This window comes from Vulpes lagopus, chromosome 10 (genome assembly GCF_018345385.1).
Source record: "Vulpes lagopus strain Blue_001 chromosome 10, ASM1834538v1, whole genome shotgun sequence".
Taxonomy (NCBI): domain Eukaryota; kingdom Metazoa; phylum Chordata; class Mammalia; order Carnivora; family Canidae; genus Vulpes; species Vulpes lagopus.
This window is the reverse complement of record NC_054833.1, coordinates 13,258,044-13,279,465: the sequence shown is the minus strand read 5'-3', so window position 1 is coordinate 13,279,465 and position 21,422 is coordinate 13,258,044. Positions and strand designations below refer to the sequence as shown.

The 21,422-nt window shown below is 50.7% G+C and overlaps 1 protein-coding gene across 1 annotated transcript in view; it reads right to left on the bottom strand.

The window, feature by feature from the left end:
- The window catches only part of GFOD1 (glucose-fructose oxidoreductase domain containing 1), a 112,037-nt gene extending 91,946 nt beyond the window's left edge, over positions 1–20,091 (bottom strand). The window contains exon 1 of the mRNA XM_041770859.1: positions 19,486–20,091. Coding sequence (XP_041626793.1) covers positions 19,486–19,738 — 253 coding nt within the window. The 5' untranslated portion in view covers positions 19,739–20,091. The remainder of the gene's footprint in view (positions 1–19,485) is intronic.
- Positions 20,092–21,422: the final 1,331 nt, after the last annotated feature.

Genomic DNA, 21,422 nt, shown 5'->3' with positions numbered 1-21,422 from the left:
CTCCCCTGCCAGCTTTCCGATCTGTAACAACAGGCGTTCATTCCTGTCCCCCCCTTCCTTTGGCTTCCTATAAACTGTCCCAGGTCAATCTCCGGCCTGGAGTTGGCTGGAACAAATATCTCTTTGACATTGACATGAACAGCCTCGGACGTGAAGATTCCTACTGCTGCTGACAGTGCAGTAGTTCTTTTTGGGCCAAACGACATCTTTCCTTGGTATAATGGAACACAATCTGCTTAATGAGGCACCGCAGTAAAAGCTACCACCCAACCCACACTGTGCCGATAAATCTGTGCCCAGAAATTATACTGAACCCCACAGAATGACCAGCTAGACAGCTGGTTGCAGCAGCTACTCATACAGATGTGTTCTCGGCAGTGACATTAACAGAAAGAAAAAAAAACCTGCACACACCATCAAGGGCACAATGCACATCAGCAGGCACACGCGTAGGCGCACGCACGTGCACACATAGACACAGCTGGCAAGCAGCCTTCCCCATAAGCCATACCAGTCATGCCACTTTGTCCCCAAAATGCATCTCCTCCCTTGCAGATGAAGGGAAAACTGCTTCCTGGTCTAAAGGAGAGCTATGTGTGTTTGTGTAATAAATTAAAAAAAAAAAATAAAGTCAAGCTAATCAACAATCTGGCAGCAACAGTAATAAAACAATGCTTTAAAATATTTAGCAACCTGAATAATTGCAGCCGGCAAGTTCCAAGCTTTTTAAGAGAGCTACCGGGAGTAGCCAGACAAGCTGGGAACTGGCAAGGACTCTTATAAACCGACGGTGGCACCTGCATTTTACAGTTAAAGAAACAAAGTCTAAGAGGTCACTTGCCCAAGGTCACACGGCTAATTAGTTACAGTGTCGGGCCCAGAACCACCTGTCCAGGCTCCCAGGGCAATAGCCCCTAGGCTACAGCACACCCCCATCCCCCACGGCCCAGAAAGAAGTCCCTGCAGACGGTGACAGGTGACGAATGTGCTCTGTGCAAGGATTCTGAAGCGGCTTCCCATCTATACCGGGCGCCAAGTTTGGCTAAAAAGAAAACTTCCTGCAAAGCAAAGGGGAACTACACACATAGCAACGGGACGGCTCCCAGATCCTTTAGGAAGGCTGAAGCCAACAGGAGCTTCCCTTCCCACCATGTGGCAATTTCGGGAAGGCAGAGGAAAATGATGGGACCACACCAGCCCTTTTCAGCCGCGTGTGGGTTTTGGCAGTCCAAGGTCAGAATGATAAATTACCCTATCACCAGGAGGCAGCGGCTTCTCCTCAAATTCAGAGTCACATCCAGTTATCCCCCCCTGCAAAAAGCAGAGCTCCTTGACCTTTATATATCCACTTCCACTTCCTAGATGACCGCTTTTTCCCTTCGGCCAAGGCCAGACTAATTTTTGCTCCACCACAAATGTCTGCACATGCCTGGGGACAGCTGTCCCAGATTCAAAGGAGCGTAGGATGTAAGAACCAGAGGGTCACCCCAACCAAGCATTTTCCCCTGTGCTATTGTCTCTCTCTCTCTTTTTTTTTTTGAAAAATAAATTTATTTTTTTCCATTAAGATCAGATTTTTTTAAATTGAAAATTTAGAGAAGAAAAACAACCCATAATCCCACATAAGAATCATCATTAGGGGACGCCTGAGTGGCTCAGTGGCTGAGCATCTGCCTTCAGCTCAGGTCATGATCCTGGGGTCCTAGGATCAAGTCTCGCATCGGGCTTCCCGCGGGGAGCCTGCTTCTCTCTCTGCCTGTGTCTCTGCCTCTCTCTCTCTGGGTCTCTCATGAATAAATAAATAAAAGCTTTAAAAATAAATAAGAAACATCATTAAGATTTTGGCTTATGATCTACTAGACTTCAATTTTCTGGATGTGTGTGTGTGCTTTCAACAGCCACTCTCATGATATAGAAATATTTCTGCATCTTTTTCCTTTATCCATAATCATTAAAAATATCCCCATAACGCTGCAGCCTTCCTATCCATAATTTCAATGCCTATTTAGTATTTAATTAGCTGCATTTGCCATACCGGTTTCCCTGCTGCGGATTGATGTTTGTCTCCAGTGTTTCAGTAACATAAACAAGGCTTCGCTAAACACTAGTGTGTGCGCAGGTTTCTTCACAGAAAACATTTGATGTTACTTCCTTAGGAGAGCTTCCCCAGAAGTCAAATTCCCCATTTTCCTCATTGCTGGAGAAAGGTGGGCCCCAGATGAATAAATACCTGATGAGCTAAAAGGAACACTCTCTGGAGAGCCAGGCTCGATGAGCCGTGTGAGCAACAAGTCACTCAACCCCTCCGAGACTCAGTTTCCCTCATGCATCCGGGGCTGGGTCCCTGCAAGGCAGGTCACAGTCTTCTGGCTGCCAGGAGTGGGATAAATTTAAAATTAAATAAAATTAAATAAATTTCTGCTACTTCACATGGCCTACTGTGGACACAAGTCACCGAGTCTGTCTCCCTCCTGCTTCTCTGCTTTTCACAGCAGCTGCTCAAGAAAAAGGACTTCGTCAAAGCCCATCGTGGGACGTGATTTGTTGAAGTATGTGGGGGCTGTGCAGATCAAGTGCAAGGTGTGCAAAACAGGCAGGGTTTACTGGCTGCCCACCTCCCCGCCCCCCCCGCCCGCCCACTGCCCCAGAGTCTCCAGCAATGCCCTCTGAATCCAGGTCAGCCGTGGAATTACACCCAGCTTGCTGCATACCTGGAGGTGGTGACCACAGGGGACCGTGACGATAATAAACACACACAGGGTGTCTGGGTGTGTACAAGCTGTACAGCAGTATGCTGGACCGTAAGGGGTGGTGAGAAGACGTCAGAGATGTAGAAGATATGGTGGGAGGAGGGAGTCAGCCCGTGTCTCCTCCGGTGGTTCTCCGGGACAGTACAGGGGCCACTGTGTCTGCGGCCACGGGTCACATTGCTAATGAATGTCTGCAAGTCAAAACGCTGCCCTCGGCCCAGAGCCACCAGGACAAATGGAAAACCACAACAGTCCTGTTTTACTCTTATCCAAGATGACACGTTGCCATTTATCTTTGGCCTGTTTTAACCATGGGTTGTGATCAGAAGGGAAGGGAAGCCCAATCTACTGGCAACACAGCTCCTCCGGCTATGTACTGTCCCCTCCGTTAGGAAATTCGATGGGGGGACGCCTGGGTGGCTCAGCAGTCGAGTGTCTGTCTGCCTTTGGCTCAGGTTATGATCCCCACGTCCTGCGATCGAGTCCTGCATCAGGCTCACCATAGGGAGCCTGTTTCTCCCTCTGCCTGTGTCTCCGCCTCTCTCTCTCATGAGTAAATAAATAAAATCTTAAAAAAAAAAAAAAAAAAAAAAAACAGGAAATTCGACGGGAACTCCAACAGAGTCATCCTGACTCCCTTTTCATATCTTGAAAACCATAGCAGACTGTGCATGCGGAGTACAGATTTTGCAGCACGTTGCGCTGGCAAACACACACAAGCCTTAGAGTCCAGCAGACCTACATCCGACTCTGATTCCACCGCTCAGCTGACAAAATATAGCACTTGACAGAGGGAAGGCACCCCTGCAAAGACCTACGGTGATTTTTACCAATACCAAGAAGCCAGCCTTTGCCAACTAAACTAGGACATGCCATCGACTGTAAGACAGGTCTGCATTGTAGATGCTGAAGACTGAAAAAAAAAAAAAACTTAGTACCCTAGAATCCATGATATGTGAGGAGCGCCTGGGGGAGGCTCGGTTGGTTAGGCGTCCAACTCTTTTTTTTTTAAGATTTTATTTATTTATTCATGTGAGACAGGCAGAGACAGAGACATAGGCAGAGGGAGAAGCAGGCTCCCAGGATCATGACCTGAGTCAAAGGCACCCACTGAGCCATCCAGGAGCCCCAGAAGTCTGACTCTTGATCTCAGCTCAGGTCTGGATCTCAGGGTCATGAGCCCCATGTTGGGCTCCACAATGGGCATGGTGCCTACTTTAAAAAAAAAAAAAAAAGATCCCTATCTCCAAATTAAAAGAAGAAAAGTACTGGGTAGGTTCTGGGTAGATTATAAGCTCTTTCATAGTAGATACCATATCTTATACATCTCCGACCTCTTCTTACCCCCACTACGGTCCAGCATACTGCCGTACAACTTGTACACACCCAAAAAATGGATGGTGAATACAAATGTTGAACCAGTTCGAAAACTGATACCCCCAACAGGGAACTGCTGTCCAGAGGGGATGTAGCCAATGCAATCCCACTGGCTTCCCCAGCACCTAGAAGCAACAAGTGCACCTGCCAGTACTGTCCTGACCGGGGTGTGGGGGCGGGAAAGGAGACAAGCCAGTGTCAGCGGCTCAGTGCATGTCCCCCCCTGAATCACCCACACAGGCAGACTGTGGTGGCGCCCACTGCAGTGAGTAAGCACAAGTAGCCACGTCTCAGTTCCACAGACAAAGCAGCACGGAGGTACCCCTGGGCCCCCCGGGGAAAGCCAGGCAGCCTCTGTGCCCTAGATGTGAACGGCTGTGCATATTAAGTCAGACAGGCTATGTCCCCCAGGGCTCTAAACCTGTCCCCCAGGACTCTCTGAGAACAGCACTGTGCAGTGTAAACAAATGTCCCACGTGGGTGGAGCTAGAAGGAGCAGTTTAGACAAACAGAACCATGTGGCATTATTTTTTTTTCCCCTTAAATGTTTATCCCTGCTGGTTTTTCCTCCTCTGGGGCCCCAGCTCTATTGGAAAAGGGGAATAGACGGAACAGAGGAAAGAATCTCATTTTCCACCGCCCACTTTGGATTATTCATAGTCATGTAGGAGATGAGAGGGGCTGCCAATGACAAATTTCAGCAACAAGTCATCTCAAATCCCTACCTTAGCCCTTGACTTCAGGCAAGCGCCATTCTGTGGGAGGCGCATTGGCCATGTGTGTGCCCACACCGTCACCAAGGCACACTCCCCTCACTCCCAGCTCCAATCAGCTGGAACTCCCGCAGTCCCAGCGCTCCAAGCAATGCTCACACAAATGGGTACTGATTTCACAAAGGGAGTGGGACTTGAGGGCGGGGGAGTGCCAGTAATAATTAGAAAAGCAGGGGCACCTGGGTGGCTCAGTCCCTTAAGCGCCTGCCTTCTGCCTTGGCTCAGGTCATGATCTCTGGGTCCTGGGATCGAGTCCTGCATCAGGCTCCCTGCTCAGCGAGGAGTCTGCTTCCCCCTCTCCCTCTGCCCCTCCCCCCACTCGTTCTTTCTCTCTCTTTCTCAAATAAATAAAATCTTTAAAAAATTAAAAAATAAATTGGAAAAGTGGATTTACCTATTTGTTGAGGCTTCACGTGCTACTACTTCTGCAACCTTTCCCCTTGGGTACAGGGAAAGACGGGGGAGTAGAGAGAGGAGGTGTTCGAGGTGTGGGGGGGGAACCCAAGTGCCGGCAGAAGCCGAGAAAGCAACTTTCCCATGAAGTCAGGGTTCTTTCCCAAAGCCGGCCCTCGGGAACTGGCTGCCAGTGTTCTAGGTTGTTGTGGGATGAAGACTCCTGCGGCAAGTCCCTTCCCTCCTGCCTATGCTGCTCTCTGCTTTGAGCTGTACATTGGTCCAAAGTTGGGAAACCCTCTTTGTTTCCCTAGGTTGTTGGGAGGGCTAAGGAAGCATCTGCTACATTCCCACCCTGGCCTCACGCCAGCCTCAACTGTGCCATCTGCTGCCCAAAATACCTGTGGTGACCCCCAGTGGGCAGGGGTACCACTTACCTGCTTACTCATTCCCAACATCTACTGGGGATTTTAGGAGACTTTCCACAGCCGGCCTATCTCCTTCTTGTTAGAGTCCTTACTAATACATAGAGAAGGTCATGCCCATACTTTCTGAAGCTTCTACTCATGAGACACCAAACCCACTGTGCAGACTCTCTGCCCATTCTTGGGAGGAAAAGAGATGCACTCAACAGTTTGGATGTCTCAAGAATCCACGTCTAGGGGCACCTGGGAAGCTTAGTCATTTGAGCACCTGACTCTTGATTTGGGCTCAGGTCATGGTCTCAGGGTCCTGGGATCGAGCCCTGTGTGTCAGGCTCCATGCTAAATGCGGAGGCCTTGAGGAGTCTCTCCTTTTCTCTCTGCCCCTCCCCCCACTCGCAAACTCTCTCTAAATAAGATCTTTAAAAAATAAAAAATAAAAAGAATCCACATCTACATCAAGCATAAATGAGTGCTATGTTCACTGCTGAATCCCCAGCCCTGAGATTAGTGCTGTCTGCTAGAACTTTCTGCAATGAGGTAGATGTTCTATGATGCACCGTCCAATATGGAAGCCACCAGCTAGCCAGACGCAACGTTTGAGCACTTGAAATGTGGCCAGGGCAACTGAGGAACTGAATAGCTTATCTCATTTAGTTTTAATTTATGTACATTTAAAGAGCCACACACAAGAGTATAGCAAATGGCTACTATATCACAAAGCATGGAACTAGGCAGTGCCCAGTATGTGGATGGTGCTCAAAAAATAATCTGTCCAAGGGAAGAGTGACTAGATAGTAAGCAGCCCACCATAATAAGTTCTGATGAAGCAGGATTCTCACATTTATCAGGTATTCACTTTAAACAAATTCCTGTTTATTAAGTCAACAACCTTCTGAGTCAGGTACTTTGGTTAACTCTGCTTCACAAATGAAGAAACTGAGGCTCAGAATAGTTTAAGAGGAGGATCCATGGCCACAGAACTCGGCAAGGCCAGCACAGGGATGGGGCCGCCTCTTAAAAGTGGTCAACTTCGCCACTAATGGAAAAAGCATTCAGGAGCCTCCCTTTTCTTTCCACAGGATGACACCAAATTCAACAGGCATCTTTTCCTTTTGAAATAAAGCAATGAAGATACAGTGTGTCACCTGTGGTGATGTTTTAATTTAAAGACTTTATTTATTTATTTATTTATTTATTTATTTATTTATTTATTTATTTATTTTATTTGAGGGTGGGGATCTCAAGCAGACTCCATGCTGAGTGAGAAGCTGGCTCAGGACTCAATCCCAAAACCCATGAGATCATGACCTGAGCTGAAACCAAGAGTTGGACACTGACCCATCTGAGCCACCCAGGGGCCCCTGTGGAGACATTTTAAAAGCCTAGCCAGTGCACTCACCTAGCAAGGCTCTGGTGACCGACCACTGGATCCCTGGTCAAGAACTAACCATCCATCCCACCACTGTGGCATTTCCCTACAACCATCTCCCCTGACAGCAGGCTACCCTGCAGGAGCCTCACAGCCACGGGAGACCTCCGGTGCCCTGATGCTGACAAGCCTGTCCACATGTCAAGCACTGAGTGTCCTTCTCCAAGGAGAGTCCCTTACCCTTTCTCCTGCAGTGAATCACAGCCCCACCCCAGCACTGACCCTTGTACCATAAGGGGTTCAACTGTATCACACACAGACACGAATTTCCAAGTTTCTGTCACCATGGAACACAAGCACAAAACCAGGAGCTGAGCAGAGACTCCCCTTCTCCTCAGCTGACTCCACTCTCCAACCACCACATGGACCCAACTCCATCACACAGGGAGCTTTTGTCTTTACAGTGTCTCTCACTGAATGGATTTTTGCAGCTCTTTTCACACCCTATAAGACTGCCATTTGTGCTTCTCTCAAGGGGGTTCTTTCCAATGATCCTGCAAGCTGTTTCCTTCCCCTACCCCAGAGGAGTGTCATCTGTGACTGTCATCATTTGGAATTGAGGGGAGAGAAAGATTTAAGTGGAACTTAATGCTGATGGGGTGGGGAGATCGATTTGCTGGCAAACAAAAATAATTTTAATTCTAGATAAGAACAAAAAAAATTTTTTTTTTAATTTTGGACATTCTTAAAGTACCCTCACTTTGTCCTAAATGTTCAGTCGTAGGAAACACCATTTTCCTCTGAATATTACTCCAGAATCCTTGAAAAGGATTTTATATCATAGAACCTTCTATATCTTCCTTCACAATTATTTAAATCCGACCCCCCCTCTTCTGGATCCAGTATAAGCCCCAGAAGGTCCTCCTGGACCATCCAGGCCCTCAGGAATTCCTCTTCCTTCTGCTTTCAGGCAGGATCCATTATCTGTAGGGCCACCTCCTCAGAGACCCATGCTGCCTGAGAAGGGCGCTGGGGACCAGCGTGGCCTTTCCCCACAGGCCCTGTGCATTTTATCTCTAACCTCAAACTCAAGTTCACCACTCAGCAAAACAAAAGCTCCACAGTGAACCTTTTATCCAGCCTCTAGATCTAACCCTTCTAGAAGACAACATAGCAATATTAGAGGAAGCCCCTTCCAGATCTCACTTTTGCAAAGTCTCTCATTCACACATACAACACTTTTTGTGAGGGGAATTCTCCGTTTGGTCTGTTTTTGTTTTCCCTGTTTTTTCTCTTTCATCTGTTTTAATACCCTTTGTGGATTGCCATGGGGAAGCTACCCAGGTGGCTGACACTTAATCCAATACTGATATTTTGAGGTTATTCAATTGCCTTAAGCAAATACTTCCTGGCTTTACAGTATCACAATTCACTCTGCACTTAATCATATATTTTATTGTATTGTTGTGTGTTTGCATATACTTATCTTGTGTCCAGAACAAAGACCATATCTTACTATCTGGGTCATTGCTAACAGCCAACACAGTGCTACAGGCATTCAAACGCATTTATTAAATAAAAATAAATGAAGAAGAGAAACACTCTCCAGACACTGGGCAGGATAAGTAACTGAGAGATCCTGGACCACCTCAGAGAATCTTCAAATTGGGAATATCCCAAAAAGAATGTTTAGGGCATTATCAGGGCCCAAGGCAACACTGGTGCCCGAGAAGTCAGCATCCGCTCACATGGCTGTCTCGCTTTTCTAAATAATGAACCATTTCAATGAATATTTGGCAAAGCTAATTTTACTTGGGCTGGAGAACTTGTTCAGCTGCATCTAGTTCCAAAATCAAAAATAAAGGGAAGTTATTTGAAAACCAAAAAATCTACCCCTAATGGGACAACACAACAAAATCACAAAACCAATGCTTACAACCCAATAATAAGAAGACAATCCAATTTTAAATGCTCAAGAAATTTGTAGATAGATGACTGACCAAGAAGCACATGATAAGGTGCTCAAAATCATGAGCCTTTGGGGAAATGCAAATCAAAATCATAATGAAGTAGCGCTAAATACTATAATATTGGCTATACTCAAAAAGGCTGACAATACCAAGCGTTGGTAGGAATATATGATGGTAAAGCTACTTCAAACAATGGGGGGGGAGATCTACTTATTTGTGAGAGAGAGTGTGCAAGCAGGGGGAGGGGCAGAGTGATAAGGAGAGGGAGTCTCAAGTGGACTCTGCTGAGTTTGACCCTGAGATTAAGACCTGAGCAAAAATGAAGAATTGAATGGTACAGCTGCTTCAGAAAGCAGTCTGGTGGTTAAATAGGTAAATATATACACACCATACAACCCAGCAATTTCACTCTTAGATATCTATCCAAGAGAAGTGAAGGCATAGGTCTAGAAAAGACTAGTATGCAAATGTTCACAGCAGCATTATTCATCATCATTAAAAACTGGAAAGAATACAAACATCCATCAGATGGTGAATGGACAAACCAATCATGGTATATCCATACAATGGACTATTACCCGGCAATTAAAAAAAAAAAAAAAGGAATGAATTTCTGACAGATGCAACAACGTGGATGAACATCAAGAACATGCTAAGTGAAAGAAGCCAGGCACAGAAGACTACATATCATAGGATTTCATTTATATGAGAGCTTTAAGAAAAGCAAAACATGTGTGGTTGCCTGGGGCTTAGCCTGGGATTGGGGACTGGCTGCAGACACACACAAGGAAACTTTTTGGGATGTTAGAAGCATTCTAGAACTTTGGACATGACTATTATAAACATTTACTAGAAATCACTGAGTCTCAATAGGTAAATTTTATGATGCACAAAGTTTATCCCAGTAAAGCAAAAAAAGCAATGCTAAAGCTACAAACCAACTTAATTGGGGCTTCAAAACCCTATAGCTTCAGCTTATGCATACTATGCCAAAAGAGCCTCTCAGTGCCATAAAAGCTATTACAGTTGGAAACGAGAAATTTTAAAAATAATTCGGATCATTTTAACATAAAGTTATTTTTTCTGCATTTTTTTAATACTCCACAGGGCATTAACAATTCTCAAAAAAAAAAAAAAAAGCCTAAACTCCAGGGTGTCCCCAGCTCACCTGAGAAGCCAGGGCACCTGGGGGGGCTTGTGGTTGAGCATCTGCCTTTGGCTCAGGTCATGACCCCAGGGTCCTGGGATCAAGTCCTGCATCAGGCTCCCTACAGGAGCCTGCTTCTCCCTCTCTGTGTATCTCTCATGAATAAATACATAAAATCTTAAACAAATGAACAAATAAACAAAAATCCCTAAGAAGCCAGCTTCCCCGAAGCCCTGCTGAGAGACGTAGACTCAGTCAGGGTAAAGGGTCCATGTGGGTCTCAGCAGTGAGGATTTTAAAGCTTTTCACCCAACAGTCACCTTGGTCAAGTCTGAACCAAAAAGATCTTTTCTTTTGCCTTCAAGGTCTTCCTGCTTTAGAGGAAGATGCTCAAGAGAGTGCTCTCTGAGGGACCCACACTCACCAGCTGAACTCAGTGGAGCAGCTTCAACAACAAGTCTTTCCAGACCCACACTCACATGACACGTCTGCCAGGTTTGTCAATGCCCAGCCTGACCGGCCAGGTGGACTTGATCCAGGCCAAATTTGTATTCATCAGGGTTCTCCAGAGAAACTGAATCAATGGGGAGGGGGTGGATGGGTGTATGTGGGGGGAGAGGGAGAGAGAAGGGGAGAAAGGGAGGAAGGAAGGGAGAGAGGGAGGGGGTAGGGGAGGGAGGGGGACAGGAGGGGGAGGAAGACCTCGGGAGGGTGAATGAAAGCAAGGTAGATTTATTTTTAAGGAATTGGCTCATGCAATTATGGAAACTGGCAAGTCCAAAATTTGCAGGGCAGCAGGCTAGAGACCTAGGGAAGGGTTGATGTTGCAGTTTCCAGTGTGAAGGCCATCTGAAGGTGGAAATTCTTCTTCCTCGGGGACCTCAATCTTTTTTCCTGACTCCTGACTCCTTGGAGGCCCTACCCTAATACTTGTGCACAAAGGGTCTCTCCCCGCAGTTCTCTGCTGCCACATCCAAGCAGGAGGTGCTGGACCATAAAACTCCATGGAGTCAGCTATGTTTATCTACTTTCCCATCACATACTTTACAAACATTTACATTCTAAATTTAATAATAAGGTTGGCATCATTGGATCATGACACACATTTTTTCTTTCCTGTTTTACTGTGGTCCTTATAAAAGCGATGAAATGTCAAATGTGTGTTTGAGGACAGTATATATACAGTATATATACTCGCAGTATACATACTGCGAAAGCAAGAAATGCCTACATTTGTAAAATCTTCAACGAAGTCTGTGTTTTCGTCATTAGCGCTTTCTGGGAGTGCGGCGCAGCTTAGGATGCCCACTCTTAACCCCTCCAGCCCCACTTCCTGCAGTAGAGGGTCCCCATGGCATTTTGTGATGAGTCCCCCACATTACCAGATAACCTCCAAAGACTGGGCCAGGAGAGAGCATCAGACACAAGCAGAGACAACTAGGAGTGGGGGCTGGAGTGGGGGAGGCTAAACCGGTAATATTCCTATTTGGGAGCTCTGTCTACCACCACATGGGCCCCCGAAGCAGAAAAGACCAAAGAGCGATGGATGATGAGGTCACCACACGAACAGAAGCACAGCACAGAATGATAAAATTCCAGGAGTTCAGAGTTCCCAAGTACCCACTGGGGCCTGAGCTATGTCCCCACCCCTGAATTCCACAAAGGGCCCTGCATCCTTCTCACAGGCGATGATAAAACCTCACAGGAGCATGGTGAGTTCCTGGGAACACCATCAGCACCTTCTAGATCGTGTCTCTGTAAAGCAAGTACCGGATTCTCAGCAAATCCCACATCTGAAGCTTGGCTTATGCACATTCCCCTTAAAAAAACAAAAATAAAAAGGTGGGGGTGGCACCTGGGTGGCTCAATCAGATAAGCCTCAGACTCGTGATTTCGGCTCAGGTCAGGATCTAGGGTCGTGAGATCGAGCCCCGTGCTCAGCAGTGAGTCTGCTTGAGACTCTCCCTCTGCTTCTCCTCCTCTCCCGGCTCATACTCTCTTTCTCTCCCTCTCTCGCTAAATTTTTTTTTTAATGTAAAAAATAAATGTAAATGAATTAAAAAATTTTTAACTATTTTCTGAATCTAGGTAGATGGAATCATCTCTTTATAAAATATGAAAAGCAATCCTCAAAAGTATCATTTGGAATAGGCTGAAGAATTGATCACCTCAATGAGACGTAGAATAATCTTTATTAGGTTTATGCAGATAGCTATGGGCAGAGGTGGGGTGGCTAAGCCTGTCCACATCCCCTCTCATTTTAATTGTCACATCAATTATATACACTTAGGTTTTTTTTTAAGTTTTTAAGATTTTATTTATTTATTCATGAGAGAGGCAGAAACATAGGCAGAGGGAGAAGCAGGCTCCCTGCAGGGAGCCCGATGTGGGACTCAATCCCAGGACCCCGAAATCATGACCTGAGCCAAAGGCAGATGCTCAACCACTGAGTCACCCAGGTGCACCAGTTATATATACTTATATCATAGTATCCTAACACAGTATCTTAACATACTATGTCATAGTATCTTAACCCATCTTTTTGATCAGAAGCCTGAAGTTCAGCAGGGATGGTTACACAGTCCTGACCCACCAACCTTTTGTATCATCCATGCTTCTGTGACTCACAAGGCCATCTACAGTGACAAGCCATAACTGCCCTGAATCAAAATATGTAACTAATTGCCCCTATATTTCTTTCTTGGTAAAACCCTTAAAACATGCTATTTACTTCCACCACTTTTTTTTTTCTTTTGGTTCTTCCCCCATTTCGGGATCAAAATGACCAATTTCTTCATCTGGCTTCTCCTCACTCCAATTTGCACTTCTGCAGAATCGAACATTTTTGAAGCCAGATATCATCAACAAAACAATCACTCAACTGCACCTAATTTCAGTTAGATGAAATGGGACTGGCGAGCCTTGACTTTTCCTCACCCAACGCTGTCATTTCTTCCATCTACACAATGCCCCAGGACTTCCTCAGCCCTACACCAGGCTGATAGACCAAAACCACTGCACTTGGGGCTCAGCGGTGGAGAATACCCAGAGAGAAAAAAAAAATGCAATTGCCTCTTCTGCACAGTCTTCGTAGAAAAATGCATCCAGAATAGGCTTCAAGGGGGAGCTGGAAATGTGGGCTGTGCTGGTTATTACTGAGTCCAAAAGGGACATCTGATCATCAGTGGCCGTCTGTCGGCCTGTGTGGCAACCACGCTCAGCACCCCTCCACCCGGGTCTCACTCCTGTTCCCGCAGCCCTTCTCCGGGTACACCTGCTGCTACTCCGCAGTAGGGCATTAAAGTGCGGGGTGCTCCAGGTCCTCAGCTGAGGATGCCAAACAAGTCAGGGCAAGGTTACTGTGCACACAGTCAAGGAAGGCTCCACGGAACTCTACAGTCTTCTTCGCAGTCCCAGAGGAGCCTCCCGTCCCCCAGAGAGGCTTCCCCCAGAGAGTCTGCACTACTGTCTCCAAAAACTGGGGCAGGGAACGTGAAAACAGATGCTGTCACATTACACACAAAGGCGGCAGATATTTTAACACAGCTCCCCCGCCAGGTTAATTATTCACAGTAGGGTTGGTCTTGTTTTCCCCAAAGGCAGAGAGCCATCCCAGCTCTGTGTCCAGCAGCCACCACAGGCACATCACCCGGGAGCTGGAGAGACATTCTGAATCTTGGGCCCCGCCTGGGAATCTGCATTTTGACAAGATTTTCCCCCTCGGGTGGCTGTCTGGGAGGCACTGCGCTACTGCAGGCAGGACAAAATGTTACTGACTGATTGACCCATCCTGTTTATGACCTTTTGCCTTCTTCCCCCAAGCATTCATTCATTCACTGAAAATGCATTCATTCGTCATTTGGCAAATATTTATAGTGTGCCTACTAGGTGACTCAGAGCCTGGTACTGTCTAGGGGAGATAAGGCCACCCCGGTGAGCAAAGCAGGCACGGGCCGACCTCACAGAGCTTTCGTTCCAGCTGGGGAGACAAACAGCAAATGAGAGAACAAGCAAACAAATGAGAGAGGTCATCACAAACAGCGATAATGCTACCAAGAACACAGAGAGGCTGCAGAGGTTAAAGTGAGAAGTGGGAAGAGAACTTCTGGTTGGGAGGGAAAGACCAGAATGGTTTCTCTGTCTCTGTCTCTGTCTGTCTGTCTCTCTCTCTCCTGATAGAACATTTGAGCTGGAACATCAGAATGAGTCCAGAGGAATGAGGGAGAACCCTCTGGGCAGAGGGAGGAAAAGCCAGTCTGCAAAGGCCCAGAGTCAGGAAGGAGCTGGTGAGTTTGAGTTAGAAGGCCCAAGTAGGGATCCCTGGGTGGCTCAGTGGTTTAGCACCACCTTCAGCCCAGGGTGTGATCCTGGAGACCCGAGATCGAGTCCCACATCAGGCTCCCTGCATGGAGCCTGCTTCTCCCTCTGCCTCTGTCTCTGCCTCTCTCTCTCTGTGTGTGTCTCTCATGAATAAATAAATTAAATTAAATTTAAAAAGAAGGCACAAGTAGCTGGAAGGTAGTGAGCCGGGGGATGGGGATTACTAGACAGGGCTTGTCCAGGCCAAGAAAACTGAATGTTGCTCCAGGTGCCATGGCAGCCACTGAGAGATTCTGAGCAGGGAATGAATGACATAGCACCATACATATGCATACACGCCACTCACCTGTTATACAGAGACTAGCCTGGATAAGGAACAAGAGTGGACCTAGGGCGGCGGCGGGTGGCTCGCTGCACAGCCTAGGTGCAGGAGGACAAACCGGACATAGGTTTTGACGGACTCCCCAAAGGCCAGCTAGGAGCTGTGCTGCTCTGGATACAAAGGTGAGGGAGACCATCCTGGCTGCCTTCAGGCACCTGGCAGTCAGGGGGCTCCTGGAAGTGAGGCCTGCAAGCAGCTCAGCAAAAAAAGCAGTGTCATCTCGAGGGCCGGTAAATTTGGCAACATCTATCTACATTAAAGGAAATGAACACATACTTTTTGACCAGCAGCTCACATATTTACCCTACAAGCACAGTGGTGAGTGTGCAAACCGACATAGGTTCTAGGTTATTCACCACAGGTTCGTATAGGCAAAAGATTGGGAACAACCAAAATGTGGGTAGTAGAGAACTGGTTAATGAATTTTGCTTTAACCATACAATGAAATACTATATAGCAAAAAATAGAAACACGGAGGCATGCCTGGGTGGCTCAGTCAGTTAAGCCTCTGCCTTCAGTTCAGGTCATGATCCCTGAGAGTATCTCCCAGTTGAAGAACAGAGACTGGGGAGGGGGGGGAGGGAGGGGGAAGGGGGGGAGACACTTGCTCTTCCCTGTAAAATTTTATGGTATTTTTAATTTATACCACGTAATACATAACTCATTCAAAAATAAATGAAATTTAAATTGTACACTAAAATAGGTTTGAGATGGGGCACCTGGGTGACTCAGTGCATCTGCCTTTGGCTCAAAGGGTGATCCCGGGATCCTGGGATCAAGTTCAGCCTGGGGTTCCCCAATAAATTTTTACTTAAATAAATACATAAAATGGGTTTGAGAAAAGATGAAGACAGCCTTTGGCACTAGACCACAGCAGGGTATGGGAAGGGCGAGACTCTGGAGAGGAGGGAATCCTGGGGCCAAGTCCTGCAGTATGAACAGGCATCCATCACAAACATGAGCCAGAAGGTGTTCCAGACAGAGGCATGGACCTATAAGCAAACAGGGACCATTCCAGGACACCTCAGTCATTCTGGGTTTCACTAAAGTGCACAGGGTTCCAGAAGAGCCAGCAGCCAGAAGAGCCTGGGCAGGCTTGTCATGAGGCCAGCTCCTGCCTGTCAAGCCAAGAAGCTAGGACTCTTCTAGAAGTGACAGCAAGGGGCACGGTGACATGATCAAGTCTGCAGCTCTTCAAGGAAAGGCTGGCAGTGGTGTGGAAGCTGGAGAGAGGCAGTGGTGAGGAGGGGCAGACTGTAAACTCACCCAGAGACCTAGAGAGGGGCCCCTGTTCCTTCTGTGGAGGAAGCAATGATGGAGAAAAAGGAACTGAGCCCACGCATGGGGCAAACAGGAATAAAAGATAACACCAAGAACCTCACCCGAGCTACTGTGATCTGAGAGAAGGAATTGAAGCCAAGAAGCAAGTTTAGGAGGCGAGAGAGGAAGAAAGGACTCTCAGAAGGTAGAAGCGTGGGTTCAAATCCCAAGCTATCCATCCCTGAGCAATTCTGCTCAGCTCTCCGAATTTTAGTTTGCCTTATTTATAAACTGGGGCTAACATCTATGTTTGAGGGCTATTCTCATCATGAAATGTTTTATTTTTTTTAAAGATTTTATTTATTTATTCACGAGAGATACAGAGACAGAGGCAGAGACGTAGGCAGAGGGAGAAGCAGGCTCCCTGCAAGGAGCCCGATGCGGGACTCAATCCCAGGACCCAGGATCACGCCCTGAGCTGAAGGCAAGATGCTCAACCACTGAGCCACCCAGGCGTCCCAAATAAAGTGTTTTATATGCAGCACCTACCACATCGCCTGGCACTCACGAGGTACTTAGTAAAAGACAGTCCTAGGCACTATCGAAATTGTACAAAAGAAGTGCAGGAAGTCTCCACAACAGAGAAATATGACTAGCTCACCAAAGTAGGGATTTCAAGGGAAGTCTTAGAAATTAAAGGAGGATGTATATGATTCCTATTGATTCCAAGTGTCATTCCCTGATGGTCCCCAGGCCAGCCCCTCACCTTGACAGACTTGAAACCAGTCACGAGTATGGACAGAGGGACCACTCGCCGTTGCTGGGCAAGCAACTCAAAAGCCCAGGCCTTTGCCAAAAGAAGGACAATTCACCAGGATCAGTCAAGACTGGCTTGTTCCAATTTCAGGCAAACACCAGCATCTATAAACCCCCCAACGGCCAAACCAACTCTGCAACTGTCCCGGGTGTTTCACTTCCTGTGTTAGGGATGTTGAACCTCACCACGACAGCAAACACACCAAGACAATCACCCAGCTGCACACTCGCAGGTACAACGTGGAAGAAAGTGACCTCTCGGGATTTTCCAGTGAAGATGAACTGGGGAAAGAGATGAAGGTCCAGCCCCATCTAAATTCAATACCCCCACGTTTTCTATAATCACAAACTATCTGAAATGACCTGCCAAAACAGAAGTGGGGGGAAAAAAGTCCCAAGACTTACTACACAAATATAAACAAAACCCTATTCCTTAGTCATGGGAATATTCCTTATTCCGGGGTCTATTTCCGAAGACTCCTGCTTGGTTTTGAAGAGATTAACTCTTGTTAATCTTAAGGATTTTTGAAAATAAAAACAGAAGTATCCAGAAATGTATAATTTATGCCACCTCTCTCCAACCCAGAGCAGCCCAAATGCTTTCTTGGTTAACGTACAAGAGACTGTCAGAAAATAGGAACATTCTTGTTCCCCGAATGGCTGCTCATCTGGAGATACGCCTGAGGGGTGCTGACCTGCAAGACTGTGTTGTCATAGTGGGGGGAAAGCAATGTTACAAGGTCTTTCTGATATGACCAGTCCTGGGCTTTCCACAGACACGGATTGGATACAAATTGTCCTTACAGGGCAGCCGGGGTGGCTCGGTGGTTTAGCGTCTGCCTTTGGCCCAGGGCATGATCCTGGAGTCCCAGAATCGAGTCCCACATCAGGCTCCCTGCATGGAGCCTGCTTCTCCCTCTGCCTGTGTCTCTGCCTCTCTCTCTCTCCTCTCTGTGTATTCTCAGGAATAAATAAATTCTTTTAAAAAACTGTCCTTACAGATTTATGCCATATGATGGTTATGACCCATCTGGTATGCACAGATCCACCGTAAACACGAAGGTTAGCAACCCGATTACTATATTACATCAAACAGAAAACTCAGAACCCCATAACATTCAATCCAAGGCCCAAGAAAATAAGCAACAAAGGTCAGAAACTTAGTAAAGTACAATAAAAAATGGTTTTCTAGGAAGAAAGAGTTCTAACATTCTGGTCATTCAGATCTCTGAAGACAGAATTACACACACACACACACGTATGTATACATTTCACCTGCCCTAGATCCATCCCTGTTTTAAAAGATAAAACTCGCCTTTACATAAATTACCACTGGCTTCTAAGTACTGTCCCTGCTCTTCGCCTTGTAACTTCAACGTCCTGTCCTGTGCCATAAGCTTTGTCTCTTTTCCTCGCCAATAAAAATTCCAACTCTCAAGGGTGGGTGTTACATATCCTGCCTGCCTGGGAGGGTAAGGAGTGAGCCACAGTCCTGGGATTGTCTTCGGTAGGTGTGAGAACTGCTGATGGACAAAACAGGCGCTGCTTTTTCCTCTGGGCAGGGCAGGGCAGGGCGCGGATGCTCTGTGCTCTGAGATGGTTCGGGGCTGCCTGGGTTAGGTGGGCGCGGGGGGTGGGGGGCCCAGGGTGGGGGGCAGGGAGTTCCCTCCCAACCTGCTCCTCCACGTCAGGCCTGGGAACTTTCCCGACGATTAAGGAGGGACTCCTTGCATGCTCCCGCGTGCAACCGACAGCCTTGGGCTCCCTCCCACTCAAAGCAGCCATCCCTTGGAAACTCCTGCGCCCAGCCCCTCAAAATTTCAGATCCCTTATTCCAAGCCCACGCAGAAGACAATTCCTGAGCTGCCACCAGGGTTCAATTCCCCTGGTTTTATCAAACCGGTGGCTACGGACCCAGGGCGCCCCCCCCCCCGCACCTGGAAGGCGTCGCAACGCATCCCCTGACCCCAGTCCCACCGCTCCCGCCATCCTTGCTCCCGGCTAACGCGGAATAATCCCAGGTGGACGTCACATTCCGAGCTCACAGCCAAGCAACAGCAGGAGGAAGCGAAGCGGCCTAGCCGGGCGCCACAGCCGCCCCCGCCAGGTGGCCCCCGCCCCCGCGCCCCGCGCCCCGCCAGGTGGCCCCCGCCCCCGCGCCCCGCCAGGTGGCCCCCGCGCCCCGCCAGGTGGCCCCCGCGCCCCGCCAGGTGGCCCCCGCCCGCCGCGCGCACGTGTGCGGCCCCGCACTCGCGGTCCTGGGCGCGCACTCGCAGGCGCGCACGCACGCGGGCGGCCCCGGGCACCGCCGGCGCTTAGTCCTCGCGCCCCGCGCTCCGCACCCGGTCCGCCTCCTCGGCCCCCGCGCCACGCACGTGGGAAGGCGCGTCCAGGTGGCGCCGGCGGAGAGCGGCGAGCGGCGAGCGGCGAGCGCGGCGGCGGGGGGGGGGCGGCGCGGGGGCCTGGCGAGCCTCGGGGGGAGGCGGGGGGAGGGGTCGCTCACCCAGGGTCTTGACAGCGATCTGCCTGGTGAGGGGCGGCGGCAGGTTGATGCACACCAGGTCCACGTCCTGGTGCAGCAGCACCTCGTCAATGCGGCTGGTGTAGAAGGGGACGCTCATCTCCTTGGCCAGCTCCTCCGCCTCCTCCTGCGTGCGGCCCCACAGCGCCTTCACCGCGAAGCCCTCGTCTTTGAGCAGCGGGATGATGACACGGGCCGTGAGGCTGGTGCCGAACACGCCCACCCCGGGAAGCATGGCTGCTCCGGCCGCCGGCTGCTGCTCGGGCCCGCTCTCCGGCCGCACAGGCTCGCGCGCGCGCACACGCCCCTCGGGCCGCTCCTGCCCCGGCGCTCGCCGCGGTGCGCCCGCCGCCCAGGGGCCCGGGCAAGGCGCGCCCAGCCGCAGGCGGAGCAGCCCGGGCAGCCTCAGCGCGGCGCCTGCCGCAGCGTCCGCCACGCGGGGCCCTCGTCCCTCCCGGGGGCGGCGGCGGGGACCCCCCCGGGGCCCCGGCTCAGGCAGCGGCCCCGCCGCGGCGCCCGCCGGCTCCGCGAGCCCCGCCGAGGCCGCCCCATGGCCGGCTCATCCCCGCGCCCGCGCCCGCGCCCGCGCCCGCGCCGCCGCAGCCCGGGGCCCGCTGCCCCCCGCGGGCTTCCCGCAGCCGGACGCTCGCACGCCCGAGTGGTCCGCCCCGCCGGGGCGCCGCCGCAGGGTCCCCGGCTGCCGCGCGCGCCCGGGGCTCCGAGCGCAGGAAGCGGGCGGCCGGCAGGAGGCGGCTAAGCGCGCGGCCCGCGGGGCGCCGGGCGCGGGTCTCGGGCTGCAGCGCGGCGCCGGCGGCCACGACCCGGCGCCGGCCTCATTCTGCTGCCATGTCCGCTCGCGGCGCGGCTCGGGCTCGGGCTCGGGCTCCGGCTCCGGCGCGGACGGGGGCGGAGTTGGGGACTCGGGCTGTCAGCAGCCGGGTGTCGCCGCCCCGCCCCGCCCCCGCCGCAGCGCCGCGCGCCATTGGCCGCCGCGCGCCGCCCCCGCCCCGCCGCCGGGGCTCCGGGTGCGCGCCGCGCGGGGCGCAGGAACCCGCCCGCCCCCGGCCCCCCCGGCCCCCCCGGCCCCGCCCCGCGCGCCCGCCGCCCCTCGGCGCCTTCCCTTTCTTCGCCCTCGCCTGCTCCTCCGCTCGCCGCCGCTTCCCACGCCCCGCCCCGCCCCACGCGGCCCGGGCCAGTCGTCGGTCCCCGGGAAAGGGGCCGGCGGGGGTGGGGGGTCCCGGCCGGGGGGGTGGGGGGTCCCAGCCAGGTGTGCGCCCCGGAGCGGGAGCCTTTCCTGCGCGCCCAGGACCACCCCAAGGAAGCCTTCCGGGCACCCCCTCTTAATCCTTGCACCAACCTTAAGGTGATCGGAAGCCCATTTAACTGACAATGTCACCGAGCCCAGGGAAGGGTAAGTGGCGCGCACAGGGTCACGCAGCAGGTGAGCCGCGGGCCGACGCCGCCACCCGGGCTACGACGCGGAGTGGGGCGCTGGGCTGGAGCGGGCCCCTCCGAGAGGGCTTGCCCCGGCCGCGCCTCCCCTCGCGCCCCGCGCCCAGCCTTGCTGCCAAGCTCTGCCCTCCCCGTGAGGCCAGCGGCTCAGTGGACGCTACGGGAGGGGTCGCGGGGGCTGCGGCACGCGTGTCCACGCCTGGGTATCGGGGTGGAGAGGACGCCCCGGCCCGAAGCTCCGCCAGTCCCTTGACCTCTGGCTTCGGCTTCTTTCGCCGCTTCCTCCCCCCCCCCCCCACCCCTGCTCCTTTGGAGGGAGCCTCCCCCCCCCCCCCAAGCTTGCCGGGCACCCGCCTGCGCGCATTTCCTGGGCACCGATCACACTGACATGTAAGTAGTAAGCACTCGATAAACATTTGCTAAATAAATAAATATTCACTGAATGTCCACTTTGTGCGCACTTGGTG